At 41.5% G+C, this 18,588-nt stretch overlaps 4 protein-coding genes across 4 annotated transcripts in view; 2 read left to right on the forward strand and 2 right to left on the reverse strand.

The window, feature by feature from the left end:
• Positions 1-1,982, forward strand: DCTN2-p50 (dynactin subunit 2). Its single transcript, XM_065485156.1, has 9 exons — positions 1-158; positions 214-285; positions 353-492; positions 546-657; positions 710-855; positions 909-1,119; positions 1,253-1,444; positions 1,500-1,602; positions 1,703-1,982. The coding sequence occupies exons 1-9, from the start codon at positions 123-125 to the stop codon at positions 1,882-1,884; spliced, it is 1,194 nt and encodes a 397-aa protein (XP_065341228.1). The 5' UTR covers positions 1-122; the 3' UTR covers positions 1,885-1,982.
• Positions 1,983-2,137: 155 nt separating this feature from the next.
• Positions 2,138-6,054, reverse strand: LOC135940491 (disks large-associated protein 5-like). Its single transcript, XM_065485398.1, has 15 exons — positions 5,795-6,054; positions 5,515-5,732; positions 5,291-5,464; positions 5,165-5,236; positions 4,995-5,108; positions 4,335-4,881; positions 4,019-4,090; positions 3,865-3,965; positions 3,623-3,809; positions 3,252-3,434; positions 2,871-2,927; positions 2,763-2,813; positions 2,635-2,706; positions 2,264-2,353; positions 2,138-2,216 (listed from the first exon to the last, which is right to left on the reverse strand). Exons 1-15 carry the CDS (start codon positions 5,985-5,987, stop codon positions 2,155-2,157), a joined length of 2,193 nt encoding a protein of 730 aa, XP_065341470.1. The 5' UTR covers positions 5,988-6,054; the 3' UTR covers positions 2,138-2,154.
• An 84-nt stretch (positions 6,055-6,138) lies between these two features.
• On the forward strand, positions 6,139-16,331 carry LOC135938824 (uncharacterized). The gene is made up of 13 exons (XM_065482770.1): positions 6,139-6,260; positions 6,408-7,636; positions 8,296-8,587; positions 9,473-9,949; positions 10,077-10,433; positions 10,912-11,313; positions 11,884-12,293; positions 13,038-13,113; positions 13,168-13,321; positions 13,376-13,638; positions 13,755-13,941; positions 14,772-15,724; positions 15,889-16,331. The coding sequence occupies exons 2-13, from the start codon at positions 6,477-6,479 to the stop codon at positions 16,135-16,137; spliced, it is 4,980 nt and encodes a 1,659-aa protein (XP_065338842.1). The 5' UTR covers positions 6,139-6,260; positions 6,408-6,476; the 3' UTR covers positions 16,138-16,331.
• A 372-nt stretch (positions 16,332-16,703) lies between these two features.
• Positions 16,704-18,588, reverse strand: part of Ptr (Patched-related) — a 31,872-nt gene continuing 29,987 nt past the window's right edge. Inside the window, exon 9 of the mRNA XM_065482771.1 lies at positions 16,704-18,185. Coding sequence (XP_065338843.1) covers positions 17,856-18,185 — 330 coding nt within the window. The 3' untranslated portion in view covers positions 16,704-17,855. The remainder of the gene's footprint in view (positions 18,186-18,588) is intronic.

The following is an 18,588-nucleotide window of genomic DNA, read 5'->3' on the forward strand; positions in this document are numbered from 1 at the left end:
TTCGATACGATTTTACAGCTGGAAGTTCCTTCACCCTGGGTTGACGCCTCTCTGCCACCAAAAATATTAAAAATTTAGTTTTTGCTCGTGCCAATTCGTGTTTTGTGACTTTCACGTCCGAAATGGCAGACTCCAAGTATGCCGATCTCCCAGGAATCGTAAATATTTATATATCTCTGATAATTAAAATTCCTAAATGCAAATATTTTGCAGGCGTATGATCAACCTGACGTTTACGAAACCGAGGACTTGCCTGAAGCAGACCAAAACCAGGACATTCAGGAGGTACATAATGATCAGATTTGTATTGAATTTGCTGATTTATTTAAAATTCAATCTTCTCTGTCTATAGGAAGAAAACGAGTTCATTGAGAAGCCCAATCTAAATGTCGATTCGGCTTTTGGTAAATTTCGAGGAAAAATTTTGTTTTCTGATCGCGTTGATTTCTCAGACAAACTGAGCAGACACCCCAGAACCGGATACGATGCAGTGTAATTTGTAAAAATAGTGCCAAAAAGGTGTAATCGAAAGTTAATCATTAAAGGTCCGTCGAGTATGAAGTGGTTGGGCGTGGAGAGAAGGAAACGCCTATTCAGAAGTTCCAGAGGCTGCAGTGCGAAATCACCGAGCTTGCCGAGGAAATAAACCAATTGAAGGTTGAATTCTTTGGTTGAATTCTTTCCAAAATACCAATTTCTTGGGTTAAAGGGATCTGCTAAGGAGGATAATCAAGCCGTACCGTCAGCCACGAACGTGCAAGGCTTATCGCAGCAGCTGACAGAACTGCGGCTGGAGGAGCAGCTCGGTTCAGAGCTCGTGGCCAGCTTGGCTGATCCTCAGGGCGCTGAGTTGAGGTGGGCATGCCATCAGTTCATCTGGACCATATCACTCTATATTATTATCTTAGGAAACTGTTGGCCCAGATAGAGCTGTCAAAATCGACAGAAACAGCTGGTGGAAAGAAGGCTGGCAGCAATTCCAAGGGCTTGGACAATTCCTCGTATGAATTGCACTTCAGACCTGAGCAGATGAAGCTGCAGCAAACGGCAAGGGTTGCGCAGCTGGAGCAGAGACTGCACGCTCTTGAGACTGCAGTTGGCGACGTCCCCAATAAGATGGTACGTTTTGGCTTCAGGGGAATTTCTTAATTTGTGTTCTCTACTGATATAGCTGATTTTGTGATTTTTAAATTGTTTTATTTAATTAATTTTTTTCAAAACGTGATTAAAAATGAACCCTCTATGTTTTTAGAGCCGACTTTCGACAGATACAAACAACATGTCCTTGTCGGCCGCTGTGCAGTTTTTGAGCAGGAAGGCAACTCTGCTCGACTCCGCACAGCTGGACCACATTGAAGGCCGCCTCACTGCCCTGTCCACCAAGATGAACCAGTTGGTCGAGCAAAGCAGCGCATCCAAGGAGGAGAACGAGCAGGACAAAAAGGCAAGTTTTCGTCTTTAAATATCCCTATGATTGTCATCATTGCGTCTGGTTGCAGGTCTCGGAAATGTACGATCTGATTGTCAAATGTGAGCAACTCACCGCAGCTCTTCCCGAAATCGCAAACCGACTGGCAGCTGTTCATTCCCTTCACGAGCAAGGTATTTTGTTAATTAATTTTCCGCTCTCAATTTCTTTTCCGCATTTTAATTATTTTTCGCTGTGTAAATTACTTAAAAATTATCTTGATTTTCTTTTCAGCTCTGACTTTCAGCAAGGCATTGGCGCAGCTGAGTGCCCTGCAGGAGCAAATCACGGCCAGCCTGAATGGCAACGAGTCGCAGCTGAAGGAGGCGCAGAAGGCGTTCGCGCAGAACATGGATGTGGTCAAGAAAAGCATGGAGGGCCTTGACGCGCGCATTGCCAGCCTCAAGAAAAAGTGATCCTTCGACATTGAAGACTTAATTTATTAAATCAGCTTTCGATATATACTATGAATTTATAATTTCATTTAATAAAATTAATATATTAGAGCACTAAATGGCCTGTTTTAATGAAAAAATTAAGGTTTTCACACTTTTAAAATAGATTTATTACTTGGAACATAATTTACATATTTAAGGCAGTTTGGTTATCATGGCATTTGCTTTTGAGCAAATTAACTAATATGGCTAAAGCATTTTTGGTAATAGGATATGTTCTGATGCCCTGTTTCACAGAGACTGGTCCAGCAGTGTCTTCTTGACTCTGGAAGATTTCCTCCTTTTCACTGGAACTAGGGTTTAAGTTAGTGTTTACACCTGAGGGGAATTTCTAACTCACCTTCAGCGCCAGGAGATTCGAAAGTCATGAAATCCATCCCTGCAGCCTCGTCAACATTTGTACGCTTCCTGCTTGACCTCCTCTTGCTCACTATACAGAAAAAAATGCATGAGAAATTAGCAGAGAAACATAACCATAATAAACCCAAGCAATGAAAATACCTTCAAGATTCAATGATTTGCAAACAAAAGAAAAAATCGAAAAAATTAATTTATATAACAGGATGAATTGAAGGTCAAAAGGAAAGAAAATATGAATAAGTTGGGGTGAGGTCCAAAAGCAGAGAAACAATAAGGTTTCAGAAGCTAATAATCATATAGATCGTTCATTCAACTCTCTTTGAACTGAAAATGAATTCCAGTAGCACTTACCGAATGAATCATCTCTGGTGGCATCAAGGCTTTCGCACTTGGAATTCGTGTGACGCGACTCTCTGCGTACAGCTGCAAAATTGATACAATGTTCAGCATGATAATTAATATGGCATTCATTAACGTACCTTCTTGAGTAGTGTTTAAAGACTCCTCACTACACGCGATCACGTTTTCAACTGAAAACAAAGAATTCAAATCGAATTGTAAAACTTGAAATTATTTGAATAAATTACCAGCTTGCTCAATGGTTTGTCCTGAAAGCCTGGAACTGCGGCGACGAGGATGGGGAGCTGCGACAGAGCAGTTTTGGTTAAATAAAAAATAATGTAAAAAAGAAACAGTTTAGAAACATAAAGCCAGCAGGAATTTTTAAAGTTTTAAATAAAGAAAACTTATAAGTGGTATGTTAACTTGTTTAATTTTTAATCAGGGCAATCAGGAAAAGAAAAATAAAATAAATAAATTGCTGTGGAATTTATGAAAAATTTGAGTTGAGTACTATCACAGGAATTTTGGCCTTCAGACTAGCAGAGCATTGCCCTCTCAACAGAAAAAGCGCACAAAAGCAACAAGAATGGCAATAAAGGCGAGTAACAGAGTGCGTGCAGCATTACACTTGGCAAAGCTGCGTTTCTTCTGAACTTCCACAACAGGAACCAGAGGAAGAGTGCTCTTTGCCACAGGGGTGGAGCTGGTTACACTGTCAAGGAGCAGATCAAACGTGTCCTTGGGCGGAGACACTGTTGACGCCTTGTTTGAGTATGTCCGCATCACTGGAGGCAGCTCAAGCGTTTCCTCTGCAAGCCAAAACGAAATAATTAAATCTCCTAGAGAGACTTAAAGATGAATAAAAATGATAAAAACACCAGATTTTCACTATCAGGAAAAATTTATTTAGAGTTTTTCTAATGTGAATTCGCTTATATTTGACAACTCTTTTGAAATCCACATGGGAAATCAGATCAGAAATATAATGAAAATTTACCTTCAGGCTCCTCAGCAATCATATCGAAGAGGACGCACTTCCTGTTTTTCTCAAGGCCTGGAGTGAGTTCTGGCTTCTTCAGGATGCTGCGTGACGGAGTCTCAGTGCGAGGTTTCTGGTGCTTAAACTCGGTTGTGGAATTGTCCAGAACACTATCATTCAAGGACTTGTTTGCTGAGCGATCCAGCTGCAAAGTCAAATATAAATTTTCTCAATAAATGGTCTTGTAGTTTCAATCTTACGCTTTTTCTCTCAGCCGACTTTGCTATCAGCGAAACTGTCACAAGAGCGTTGACATTTGGAGAGCACTTTTTCTTTCTGCCAGAGCTGGATGACTTTTTGGCTGGAAAATTAATGAGAAATTATTGAAGTTTCAAATGATCCTCGATATTTTACCTGAACTTTTAGGTGTTGCACCCTTCATTTTCATGTCTGGAGTTTTCTTTGTGGTCTGAGCCATTTTCTCAGCTGAAATTTTAAGTAATTGCAATTTTCACTATACGCCAGACATTCGTCTGTAAAGCTGCTGGAAAGGTAGTGCGCAAACCAGCAAGTGGCGAGTCGGTTGCTTGACACTCCTGAGAATGCCTTAACAATGCGAGCCAACAGGCTGGTTCAATCATTTTTTTACCCCAGAATAGCTTTTATTTCCAGGGTAAAATTCCCTTGCTTATAATTTATTTTTGGATGATATTGCTATAATAAAAAATACCTTTCTTCTGAGCCAGAAACTGTGTCATCCTGGAGCTGGCAACTGGTTTGGCTGGTGCTTTCTTCTTCCTCTTGGGTGCAGCCTTCTTGACGACCACCTGCTCTTCTTGCCAACCATTCTGCTTCAGCTTCTCCAAAGCGTCGAAACTGGCCTGGATGTTGTCAGACTGGATCTTGATCATGTCCCAGAAGCCCTGCAGGTCCGTCAGCAGGGTCCTAGTCTTTGTGTCTTCCGGGTGATCACAGTTGTCAATGAGGCCGCGGAACTGCGCAAACTTCTCGCGGATGATCAGGCGAGCCATTCCAGTGGCCAGCAGCACATTCTCCTCGGCGGTGCTTGTCATCTCGCCATTCTCGCGCATTTCTCGTTCCCACTTGACGCACAACTGTTCCAGAATGTTGATTTCGTTGTCTAGAATCTGCCGGAAGTAAGCTGTGCTCAGCTCCCCTTCCGCAGTCTCTGCAACTATTTCCTCTGGTTTGGCTATTTCCTCAACAGCGGGAGTTGGCTCAATAACAACATGTTGCTTCTTTGGTGGAGACGGTGTCTGCGTCAGAGGATAAAATTAATAACTTAAAAAGGCTTAACAATGATTTAAATTGAACTGTACACACAAAATGTGTTTTTAACCAACCAAACAACAATCCTTAAAATACTTGCCAGTGGATCTTCAGTAAGGTACTGCTTCAGTGGGGCCCTTGGTTGGCTTTTTGAAGATTTAGCAGCTTTAATGTTTTGCCCAGACTTGCTTAACGGCTTTGGCGTGACTGGAAACTGACATTAAGAATACTTAACTCATATTTCTCCTTCAAGTAAGTAAAATGCTTTACCTTTCTTTGAGGACCAGCAGGGGTAGCAGATGTGTCTGGTTTGAATTCAACGGACGGCTTTGCTTTCTTGTCCTTATAATGAATTATTATTACAAATTATGACCAAAGGTATTAATAAATTTTTACGGTTTTCTTTATGGAGCTCTTGATCAGAGGCTTAGCCTGGTTCTTTGATTGAGCTCCACCGAACTCAAAGGTGCCATTAAATTCTGAAATGAGAGCATTCTCGTCATTTCTTCTGAAGCGAAATTTGCTTGGGATGACTGTTTGCATTTGTGGTGCATTATCTCGCCTTGAAACCTTTAATAAATGCATTAGTTAAAATCTCCACACTCAAAAGAACGTCATACAATTTTTGGTGGCACGTTTTTGAAAGCAGACGCTTTCTTTGTAGAGGTGAAAATGTCACTGGCTGACTTGGTTTCCACGTGAGAAGACACTTTAAACTCAGGGCGTTTGTATTTGGCCTGCAGTTCCTTTTGCCTCTGTTTTTCCTGTCTCCATTTCTGCAGAGATTCAACCATGTTCTTTCTCTTTGGCACATTTTCCACTCCTTTCGCGGCAGACGCTGGATTCAAAATGAATTTCGTTGAGAACGATGATAAATCAATTATAAATCATGTCTCAAACCTGAGTTGGAGGAAGACGGCTTTGCAGCCTTGGCATTATTTTCCTCTGTTGTCATAATATTCCTGCTGTCCGCGAACTTGTCAGATCTGTTTTGTCGTCTCTGCTGGGCGGTCAGCAGGACTCTGCTTTGCTTCGACCCGCTTTTAGTCGGACCTACCGCCCTTTTGTAGCCCTCTCGAAGGCTCTGCATCATCTTTTTCTCTTAAAACACTAGCGAAATTCCTAAAAACTAATCGTCGTTCGTAGTAACGAGTCGGACCGTGTTTAAACTTTAACGTGTTTTCCTACAGTCGCGCCAACAATACTCCCTGTCACTTGTGATTGGTTGCTGGAGGAGGAACGTCACAAAAATCTGGCTCTCCGTCGCGCGCTCTGATTGGTCGTCATTCCCCATGTGTTCCCGCTCGATCTTCAGAAAAGACAATAAGACAAAACATTTTATCCGGCATCGTATTATGCAGTCTTGGTGAGTAATTTAAGTTCTTTTCATTTTTTTTTGACAACTGTATGGTGTTGAATAAAGATTCCAAATCATCCTTCACGATTTTCTAAATATACAAAAATTCAATTGTGCACAATCCTTTATTCAGTCTGATTAAAATGTCATTTTCAGAGTTGACGTGTGTGTTTGATTAAACGACTCCTCTGCCAGTGGTGCCCGGTGTTTCGTTCATCGAGCGACATGGTCGCAGATCGCAAGCCGATGAGTTCGTCTTACGAGGCAAATTTTTTCCAGCTCCTGGAGCGGTTCTCCAGCAATGTCGACCGGGACGAGGAACGCAATGAAGCGCTCATTTCGATGTTGGCGACGCGGGAGTTTCAGCTGTCGCCGAAAGGGCTGGAACGGTTCCGCCAGGAGTGCATAGACAAATTGAAGCCAGCCATGGAGAGACTGATGGCTGCTCAGAACAAGTCGTGGGCCGACGCCTGGGTCTTCGTGGTTGAGCAAATGGGCGTTTATCTGCACTCAGACAACAAGTTCCTCAACAGCATGCTCAGCGTGCTGGAGGCGGGCATGAAGCGCAAGGAAGAGGAGGCGATGAGGCTGTCGTTAGGCTGCTGGGTGGTGCTGATCGACAACTTCGCTCTGAGCCCTAAGATGATCATGGCGCAGCGCCGGGTGTCCCTGCTCACCATTCCCCTGAAGGCCAAGAACGTGCGCGAGGCTGAGGTGGTCGAGATCAAGTTCAAGGTGTGGTGGCGCCTGTTCCTGGCGCTCGGCGTGCACACGGACCTGCACGTCGAGTCGGCCACCAAGCCCTTCCTCATCTATGCCTTCGGACCCTTTGATCAATCAACGTCGCACCTGCTGTCCAAGTTCCCCAGCGTCGCCAAGTTGGCCCTGAATTTGTTGACGGCGCTAGTGGCCACTGGCGTTGCCGACCTTAATTTCGAGACTGAATTCAGAAGACAGATGCCGTTCATCAAGGAGGACAAGGCCTTCCTCTGCCTCGCCGAGTGGATTGTCCGCTCCATCAACGCGCTCCTCCAGCATCCAGAGCCGCTCCCTGCCAAGCCGCTGGAGGTTCTCCTCACGGCCACCTTTCACAGAATCAACTCCCTCTACAAGGACAACCCTGCCGTCGCCTCAGACGCGCTGGCCCTCCTCCTTAAGGTGCTCAGGAACTCCCTGGCACCGAGTGTCCTCACACATGAGCCGCACAGGGAGCTGCTGCTTGCGACTGTTGAAGCTGCTTTACAAAAACTTTCTGAAAAATTGTTGGACTCTAAGCTGAAGAATCTGGACAGCACCTCGCCGAGGGACTGCTTTTTCAAACTGCTGTGCTGTCCAAATCACCTGTTGATGCACGCCAAGCCTACCATTTCCAAAATTGAAGAAAAGTAAAAATTTTATTTTTAATATCTGTCTTACTATCTTGATTTTAATTAAATCTCGCTTCACAACTTGCAAATCTGCAATGCAGAAAAATGCGAAGGTAAAACATCCTTATTGGATTTAACATGGGAGTCGTTTCTAAATCGAATTTTGATGCCAGTTTGTGCCCAATCAGTATATATTTATTTATTTTTTTTGTGAGAAGTAGAATTGATTGGTGGGTATTTTTATTTATTTACGACATGTTATAAATGTTATTTCTCCATTTCCAATTAATTGTTTTGTTATTTATTTCGAACTATTTAAATTCTTAATGGCTTTATGATAATTTATTAAACTATTTAAATAATCTTTTGCAGATATATGACTAATTAAACGTGAAAAAATAATTATTTCAAGTTTATTTAATTTTTTAATTTAATCTATATTATCGATATTATAAAGAGTTAAGAAAATTCAAAGCGGTCTTCCCTTGTAAGAAATATATCAAAGTTTTCTTTAAATAAGTTTTTAGTTATCGTTCAGAGAGGATGAAAATTTTAAATCTCTAGAGATATTCAATTTATTCGTCTTATTTAGCTAAGGTAAAGGTCCCCATTTAGGTTAATATTTTACATAATCAGAAAGATAACGTCCTTAATTAAAATTCAACATTTTGTGCCAGACAATTTGTGCTGCTGGAAAAGCTGATGACGATGCAAGGCACTTTGGTGAATCAGCCAGACCGCTTGGCCAGAGTGATCCTGCTGGAAAATGCCCTCAACGAACTGCAGGAGAAGGCGTCAGATGCAGATGTGGCCCGCAAGTGTTTTCACTTGTGGGAGCAGTGCTGCAGATTCTTGCCAAAAATCCCGCGCGAGTACTCGAGTCAAGAGGCCAACCAGCTGGCGCAGAAGGCCTTCCTTGAGCTGCTATTACTTCCCTTCAGGGTCATCCTCGTCAGCGGTCTAGTCGAGGTAGGATTTTATTTCCCATACCACACACGGATCGAGTTTTTGCCAAATAACTAATCTATTAAATTAATAATATGATATTTTTTATATCTCATTTAAAATATCAAGCGAAACTTATTCAGGACAGGAAATTGAAACTGGAATTCAACAAATAAGTCCTGTAATTTAGGCAGGACAAGAAAATATTTAGTTAGAACTGGATTTTTATTTAATTGTGATGCAGTTGTTTTAACAATTTGTTCAAATCTAGGAAAAAGATAAGGAAATGTTAGGAAATTCTTTAAATGGGTAGCAGCAGCTAAATAAATAAATAATATAAAAGCATTTCTTTTGTAGAACAATTTAAAGGGGGTGATTATCCCTCTGCTACACTTATAAAAATGTACTACAAAGCTTGCTTTCCTAGGGCGCAAAATTATTTTTAAATTACTCAAAACTCCCTCTAAATCACCATCATATACCTTATTTCAGAATTTAAACAGTACATATTAAAATGAAGTGCAAGAAATATAAATTAATAGCGTTTTAAAAGGTTAAACTGTTTTCAAGGGGTTGAAATTTGACAATTTCAAAGGGGTTGGAGGGTATAAGCACTTCCTAACCCTTAGAGCTGGTCAGGGGAGGTCCAGACGAGTTAGGTTTTTGCAATTCTGATTGTTAGAACCTGAGATTTTGAGATAGCATTAATTGCAAAGCACGAAAAAGTCGAAAAAATCGCGTTTATCAAGTTTTGATGTAAACAAACATTGTATGACGAAAAATCTTAAATTTAAGATTAATTTTTGGTTTTGGTGTAAATGTCCTTGGCTTTGCTCAGCCTCAAGCCAATTATCTGACCCGTGAAATTTCGTCATTTATTACAATCAAACGCCTAAATTGTGTTTCAAGGGGGAAAGTTCGATCGTGTATGCCCTGAAGAACCTGTTCTTCAGCTACTCTGAGATCGTGCACTTGTCCCTGTCCGTGGACAAGGAGGACCCGTGCAAGCAGCTGTACGCCGAGCTGGTCCGTCTGCTCGAGCGGGACGAGTTGTCGCCTCCAGCTTTTCAGTTAACCGTCAAGATCGTGTACAAGTTCGCCCCGGCACGCACTAGCATCCACTACACAAAGTTCTTTGGGAAATCGGGTGGACACGAGGCCGAGCGCGCTGAGCTCCAGCTGCTATCGCGGCTGATCGGGCTGCTCTGCACGCTGGCGCCCAAAGACCCCGCGGCCGCTGGAAAATCGACGCCGCTCGTCGCCAAAGCCTTAGGGAAACTGGTGCTGCTGGTCAACTCGTCCGACGTCATTATTGAATCCATCAACCTCTTCCACCAGCTCTTCACGCACAGCCCCGTTAATCACTGGCCAAGCAACAGGATGGATGTAAGTGGCCATTTTAATAAAAAATATTTAAAATTCTTGCTGCGTGTGTATGATCAACATTTGATCCATTTTATTAATATTTACTTTGAACCAGACAAGCAACCAAATATTTATTATTGCCTTAAAGGTGACGGACCCGTGGTCTTCAATCGTCACTCCGTTCAAAAGAGTTTGGGCTGACGTTGCGAGGTTGCAGCCAGCTCTTGAAGAACTGAAGCCCAAGCTGGAAAGCCTCATCGAGCACAGAGACGTCAAGGTCTGCAACGCTGCCAACGAGATGCTGTCTTGCTACTCGCAATCGACAGACTCTCAGAGCTCTCAAGATTCTACGACGCCTGTACAGAGGATAAAGCCATCGAGGAAAAGGAGTTTCCTTAATGTTACTCAGCCAACCCCTCCTGCTCCTGTTAGCCAGACAGTCCAAACGCCTCCAAGTCAAAAGTATTTGCCGGGCAAACCCAGCCTTGAGGATCTGGACTCGCAGGTATTTAATTTTTAATAACTAATTTATAGCTGGGGTTGTCCTACTGATAGCTTGAACGCTGGAAAGTTTAAAATATTGTTTTCCACTAGAAATTCTGAACCCTTAAATGAAAAAAAATGCTTGTAAGTGAAACCAGAATATTAATTTTGGACAAATTAATTGGAATGGGACTGACTAAACAAATGTGAATTGTTTATTGCAAATTGTACATTTAAGTTAGTGTCAAATTTATCAATTTCTTGTAGTCTTAAAACTTAGAACCTTAGACAAATCAATATATTTTTACTTACACAATATAGTTCATTTGTGAGGTCTACATTTGTACAGAAAAATACTGAAAGCTTGTAAAAAAAACACGCAATTTTCATGCATTTTTATCCAAATCGTAAATTTTTTAATAATACAGCTCCTTTATACTAGTTTTTACGTTTAAATTTTCGGTTTAATGCATTCGATTTTTATTATTTTATATCTGCAGGACTTTGTAAAAATTCCAAGCCAACCAAAAATGAAGAAGCCGCTGACGCCCCACCAGAAGGAGGTGAAGAAGCGGCGGCGGGACGACATTCCAGCGTTGTACCAGGGTCTGTCGCAAGAGGCGGATCATTCGCAGGACACGCAGGACTCCCTCCCGATCGTTGAACCTCTGAAGGAGACGGCGGTGGTGACTGCGCCGTTCGCCCCCAGCGTGTGGGACGAGGAGGCCGTCGACATCGACCTCGTCTCCGCGCGCAACACGTCGCTCACGCCAAATGACGAGAACTCTTCCCCAGTGAAGCAGAGTGACGAGAACAAGAGCATGAACTTCCAGGAGGAGTTGCTGCTCCCGCCACCTCAGCCAGCTTCTGATGAAGAGATGAAAATTAAACCTGACTCAATTGTAAGTACTTATTAGAAGGCTTTTTTTACTTTTCAGACGGATTCGGAATTTAAGACGGTCATTGTTTATTTTTTCTTGGTGTCTGAATTACTTTTGGATGCAATATTAACTCAAATCCATAACACCCATTTTTTAACAAATTTATTATTTCTTGCAAGCATTATTTTCACCTGAGGTAGTTAGTTATTTTTAATTGACTGCGAATTAAGTTTTAATTAGATAGATATCCACGGCGAAATTCGTAAATTGACTGTTGCAGTATAAGTTTTTCTCCTTCGACAGTAAATTCTCGATTTTTATAGGAAAAAATTTAAGACGGTATTTGTTGCGCAAGGAATTGGTAGAGGTCGACTGGTATAAACGAGTGGTGGAAAAATAAACAGAAGAGGGGGCATGAAAATAAAATAAAACCCTGGTCGAGTCACTCAATCTTAGCTCTTCAAGCTGTTTTAAAGATTTTCATTTAATTTCACTCAATTAGATTTACACTTAAACTTTCCACAGTTCACAGCTCATATTTTCCACTCCCACTTCAATTAATAAACGCCACAAAATTTGTCTGTCTCGTAGGAAGACGACCTGGTGGAGAATTCTCAGACTTTCCCAACCATTCCCGTCCAGTCAGAAGCCAGGCCGGACCCAGAGCAGACTGCCCAGACGCTGAGGACGTGCAACAGGCAAGGCGTGGCCCTGCCCGCGGTCAAAGCAAGCAAAGAAGTTGAGAAGGAGGAAGAGAAAGAGGTGGTAGCTCCCACAAGCAAGAGGAAGAGCTCTACGCCAGTGCGGGGCGCGGGCCTCAAAAATCTCAAAGGTGGTCGCGCGGCCACCATGCTGGGCCTTGTAAAGACTAAAGAGACAAAGCAGCCTGAGGCAGCCAGCGTGCCGCAGCAGGTCATGTCCATCCTGAAGACGCCGTCGGACACTGTGACGGAGAAGCAGAACAACACGTCACCGGTCGGCAAGAGCGGCAATATTCTTGTGTGAGTTTTTTGCCAAATCACGAAATAATATTATTTTCCTTTGGTATGTAATTGGAAAATGTGGCTGTAGAAAGTATCTTTTAAATTTTGAAACGTAGATTCTCTGCTTGGTTTTGTTACAGACTGTAATGAACGCTAAAATTTGATTTGTAGATTTCCGCATTTTTCAAATTTGCATTAAAATTTCTCGACTCTGGTGCTGTATTTGGAAAACTCTGGTACCTATGGTTCATAAATTTTGCATGGCAGAATTAAATTACACCTTGAATTGGAAAAATTAGCCGTTTTTTTCTTTAAATCTCTTTACTGCACTTCTCAATTCCAAGGAACTTCATTGATATCGCTCAATTTACCATTCTTAGTGTACATTGACAATTTTTTAAGGCACTAATCTTGCTGCTAGAAATGTATTGAACAGTTTAAAAAATGCAGATGTTTGACAGCGATTGGTTGGACTGGTTTTTCTTTCAGCACATTAAAAATAAATCATTTAAAGAGTTGAACGCACAGTTATTGAATTCGAAGAGGAATTTCCTTAAAATCTTAGGTGGTGAACGGTGACTTTGACCTCTCTCTTTACTTCTCAAACAAGCCTTTCATGCAAGTGACAAAACAACTTATTGCTCGCACGTTCTAAAGGATTTAACTTGGGACTGGGTGCCTTCTATTAAGTTGAAATTCTTTAGCATGCGCCAAAGTGGTTTCCACTCTCTCGACATATCATGACGGTTTTGTGATCTGCAGAGAAACTCCTGTGAGTTCGAGCAGGAAGAGAAGCAATCTGAAAAAGGACAAGACGGATGAATCTCCGTCGCCAAAGGTTGCAGATTTTGTTCAAATTGTCATGCAGCCTCTAACAACGTAACTTTTACAGCGGTCGAAGCGAGTGAGTTTCGCGGAGCCGGTGGTTAGCGGCCAACAAGATAGTCCAAAAATCCTACAGGACCCGCATGTATACCAGGGATATTACCAACGCTTCTCGAAGAAACTGAAATCGTCCAGAAAGCTCTCAATGATAAACAAGCCTGGTATATTAAAAAATGCGTCGATGGAGAACAATAATTATTAATAATTTTTATCAGTTGACGATGAAGATCTGAAACCATTGCTCGATTACGAGATCTTCCGCGACGAACCACTCATCCCTGCTCTATGCGAAAGCAAGATCCCAGCCAGCAGCATTGTCGGCAAGCTGACAACCCCAGAGCTTCAGAACGAGCTCCTGCAGTGGCTGGAAGAACGGAAAATCAAAACGTTGCACGACTTTAATTTGCTCTCTGGACAAGGTGTCTCTGAGTTGCCCATTTCTGAGCCAAAAACAGTCTTGTTCGTCAACGTCCTTATGGTATGTATTTCTTAATATGATTTAATGTTAATTTCTTTGGCAGATGTGATAATAGTTGGTTGTTATAAATTCATGCTTATTAACAAAGTTTTTGTTTGTTTTGTTTTACTTTCCAGGACTTTGCTAAAGACCTACCGACTCAGTCCAACCCCAACGGAGATGATTCTGATTGGAAAGACTCGACAGAGCTGCGGGAAACGCTTATTGATAAATTAAACAATGAAGAATCTGCTCCATTGCCAAGATATTTTGACTCGATCCCGAGCATCGAGACCGTGACAACCCACCAAGACACTATTCCTGGTAAATTAAATACATTTTTTTCAATTTTTTTGCATTAACTTATGTGTTACAAAAATGAACTCTCAGTTAAAATAATTATGTTAGTGTTGTTGAGCTTCAGAGTCTAATAAAAATTTACAGAATATTTCAAATTCAATTTAAGAATCCAGGTTTTATCAATCCTGATGATTTTTTGTTTACAGATTTGGTCATTTAAAAGTTTCCAAAAAGAGAAAATATAATTTTGAAATTGTTTGTGAGGGTTGATTTGGACATATGTATGAAAAAACATATTAGTTGACACACAATATAGCTGATAGAACTTTTTAGATTTTTTAAAAGAAAATTTATAATAATTTTAATGTTTTCTATGCTATAACATTAAATAATTTAATTATAATATTTAATGGTCTGTTTTGTACACTTATTTTGTGATAAATATTATATAATATTCATACAAAATATATTAAATTAAGATTTAGTCATACTTAAAAAAATAAATAACAATCAATCAGTTTGTTTAGATGAAGGCTATTTATTGCTACTACTTTTTAGTTTTTTTTTTTAATATTTTCTGCCACCAAGGTAGGAGTCATTACTGGACCAACTTAGAAACCCTTTAAAAATTCGTTATAAAATCAAGAATTCGAATTAATGACATGTTGAACGTCTTTTCTTGAAGCGTAACGTGATCTAACCAAATTCTATCATGATTCATTAAAAAAACATTTTAAAGACAACTTTCTCTCTAAGGTTAAGCTCCAGCTCTATAACTTAATCAAGTTATTTTAATTTATTGATGTGTAGAAAAAGTTAAATTGATCCCCAATTTCTGTAATATTATGTTCTAGTGATTGAAGAAGTGGTTACACCACCGGAAATTGAATCTCCCGAAATCATAGAAAAAGTGCCAGAAGAGGCTGAAGCTCCGCCAGTCGAAGTGGCAGCCGAAGAAACGACTGACGAGGACCTGTCCCCAGATCTGATAGAGTCGTCACTAGAACAAGACTCCGAGACCAAAATTGACGTGCCTGCTGAGAGCTCTGTTGAGGCAACAGAAGAAAAAACGGAAAAAACATGCAAGTCCGCCGAAGAGCTCTTCAACATGCTCTCTGAAAGCGAAAAGGAGAAATTCAGGCTGATGTTCGCACCGATAAAGGACGAAAAACACCCCGCAGAGACGGTAAGGGAGGCGCTGAGCGACCTGCCGAGCCTGGACACCGTCTTCACGGACATTGAGGACAAGGTCTGCGAGGCCCTGCCATTGTCAACCATCGAGAATCGAGTGTGCAGCCTTTTACAGACAGACGCCAGTTTCCTTTCCGACCTTCCTGCCAGGGACCTCCTGAAGCCTGTCTCAGACAAGGCCCTGGCTGAGGAGGTGCTGCGGAGACTACAGAACGGAGTCGTCGACCCAGAGAACTCCACAGACGCCCTGAGGTCCTTCTTCTTGGGCAAAATTTCGGTTGGAGATGTGCTCTGTCGGCTCAAGCCGGGAACCCTGTCCTCCAAATTGGACTTGAAGGAGCTGCTCGTGGAGGCCAGCGACAGGGCGGAGGAGCCGCTGGTCGACCAGACGGCGTCAGACGCCTTGGAGAAACTGGCTAGCTGCCTGCCATTCTCGACCCTTGAGCGGGTGCTTTGTGAACATAAGAGTCTCGACGAGGAGACAGCCTTGCGGTGCATCAGGGTGCTGATGACGCACACCTCGGAGGACAAAGTCGTGGACCTGATGGCCGCGGTGCGCTTGATGGTGGACGAAACCGAAGGGAGGAAATTGCTGCTTGACCTGCTGCTGAAGAAGGTCGGTGTTTTTCAATCAACATTTATTTATTTTTTTAATGGCAGTTCCTGTATTTTTGCAGACTTTATTTTCCCTAATTTTGAGTTGTACAAATTTCACGAAAATTTTGCTTGTATTCGATCTGTCGATTAGAATATAATTTTGTGTGGTAACCCTGTGAGCAGGTTGAGGACGGAGAGGTGATGACCGCCTTTGGACAGAAGCGAATCACTGACCTGATGACCGTCGGCGTGCTCAGCGGCGACGTCAACGCACAGGAGGCCATCAACGACGTCTTCTGCGCCGAACATATCGTCGAGGCGGCTTGCGGACTTTTGCAGGACGGCGCCTCCGAGGCCCACCTAAATAAGTTGCTTGACGCATTCCCCAGGGACATTCTAGCCGCCTGGGTCGCGGGACTCATCCTCCAGTAGCCCGGCCGCCGTCCTGCCTGTACATTGTTAGCTTGTAATTTGGTTAAAAGCAATTTTTAATGACGTCCAGATGAAATTTAAGGTGTGAAAGAGAAACGAACCAGTGACTTTTATCTAGCAATTTTATTTTCAACTGTCAATAAAGTGTCGGTTTATTTACAATCGGTGACTCAATAGAATATAAAAGAACAAAATGACTTTTCTTTGCTTAACCCTTTCAGCAAGAAATTAAAAACAGGTAAACAAAAAATCTGCATGTGATAATTTTAAACTTGCAATTATTCGTGATTGAGAATTCAAACTTAAATTCTTTCCGTGAAGAATTAGTAAAAAACCTAAAAAAAATATATTTCTATGAGGAAACTAGATTAGCGATAGAAGCGACTAAAATGTTGCAAATAAATCCATTCGATTGATGCCGAAAAAATCATTCATAATAAAGTAGTGACAAATACCGATGAGTTCGTTCATTTACTTATTGTCCAGACCATCCTACTTGAAGCATTTTTTAAAATCAACTATCATTAAATTGAAATTTTAAGGCGAGAAAAAGAAACAACCAATAATTGTCTTTTATTGTGCAAATTTATTCGCTATTCAATAAAGTTACGGTTTATGTACAGTCGGTCACGCAATAAAACTACAACACAATGGCTTTTCTTTGCTTAATCCTACAGTTAAAAAAATTGTTTCCTTCCGATGAGTGAGCATAGAGATTTTCCGTGTTTCTTTAATAACCACCACATAAAATTTAGCTCGGGTAATCGTGGGTTTGAGCTTGCCACGGAGTCTAATGGTATAAAATATACATACAGCAGTAGCAAATTGTGAAAAAAAAATATCAAGTCATGTGCACTCCCCTTAATTGGGCACCATTAACGGGAGCCATGACACACTAGAACAAACTTTTCGGCCGTTCTCCGTCCGAGGCGAGTCTTATCCAATTGGGACAGTCAACCAAAACGGCCTCTTTTCCATCCACTGCAACGCTTTTCGAGGGAATATAATGAAAACTGTAAATGGGGATGGGAGAAGTCGATACTTAAATTACTATGAATATTTGTTTAAAATTAAAAAAAGGATGAAAATATTATTCCTTCGAGAGGTGATAAAATCTGGTGTACTATGATAGATTAACAAAGGCATTGGAAAAGGGGGAAATTATTCATGACAAGAAGATTTCAACGATCGATCGTCTCAGTATTTTTTTAAATCCTTTTTTACTTAAAAAAAATAATTTTAAATCAAAATAAAAAATCAGATTTTTTTTGCTAATATAAATTGTTTCATCTTTTAATAAAATAATTTATTGAGGTCTGCACCGATTTTTGCTCTTTTATATGCAAACTTTTCCGGTCCTTAAGCCTAGAAAATCACTGTACTGCGTGTTAAACAGTAGGGAAAATGAATTTGGCTCTATTTTCCCTTTCAATATTAAAAAAAACTTTCACACGTATACTGACAAACAAAATATGTACAATAACGTTGATATAATAAGTTCCCATTCATTTAGCTCCCAAAAAATGCAACATTTTCCCAAATAATCCCTACACAATTTCAGCAGCGAAAAAAGTCGTTGCAGCGGCGGAGAAAAGGAGCGGCTTTGGCGCATAGTCCGCGGGAATGGAAATAAAATCACTTGTGTGTGCTGACGAGTTCAGTCCGATGGGGTTGAGGGGGGTGGGTGGGTGGGAGGATGGGGGTCAGGGGGCGTTGCGTCACTTGCGGTGCCAGTTGGGCCTGCAGGGCGGCGCCGCGGGGTAGTGGAGCCCGTGGGCGAGGTGCCAGGGCGGGCGGCGCACCCCGGCGCGTCGCTCCTCGTCAGGGTCGTAGCCTGCGTTGCTGTACACCTCCATCAGCTGCAGCGGCCGGAAGCGGCGCGGCGCGTCGTCCGCACCGGCGGCCACCGGCGGCGACGACCGCTGCCGCCGCCCGCCGGCCGACTTGCCCGACTTGCTGCTCGATTGACTCGACTCCTCCTCGGCAGACGTGCCCAGACCCAGGTCCTTGTCTGCCTCCCACTGCTTCGTGCAGCCAAAGGGCAAAACCTGCGAACGCAAATCGAAAAATTCAATTGTAACTTGGGTAAAAAAATTTAAATAAAAAAAGGATTTTGAAAACATAGTGGCACTGGCTATTTTAGTGCAAAAAATATTAGGCGCCATTGTAACTTCAATTCTAAACATATCATGGCTTAAATTTTAAATATAAATAAATTCCGCAAATTTAATTAGTAAATTTTCGCAGAATATTTGAAATTTTGAAATTTAATTTTAACAAAATTCATCTATTAAATTTCTTGATTTTGGCACAATTTTAAATTTTCACTGTGTCCACTTGTTTAAAGAATGTGTAAATTGTTCAAAAGAATTTTCTAGGCTGCGTTTTAATTTTGAGTGCTTTTGAGAATTAAATTGTCGTCCCATTTTCCTTCTAAAATCAATATTAAAT

This window comes from Cloeon dipterum, chromosome 3, assembly GCF_949628265.1.
Source record: "Cloeon dipterum chromosome 3, ieCloDipt1.1, whole genome shotgun sequence".
NCBI classification, from domain to species: Eukaryota; Metazoa; Arthropoda; class Insecta; order Ephemeroptera; family Baetidae; genus Cloeon; species Cloeon dipterum.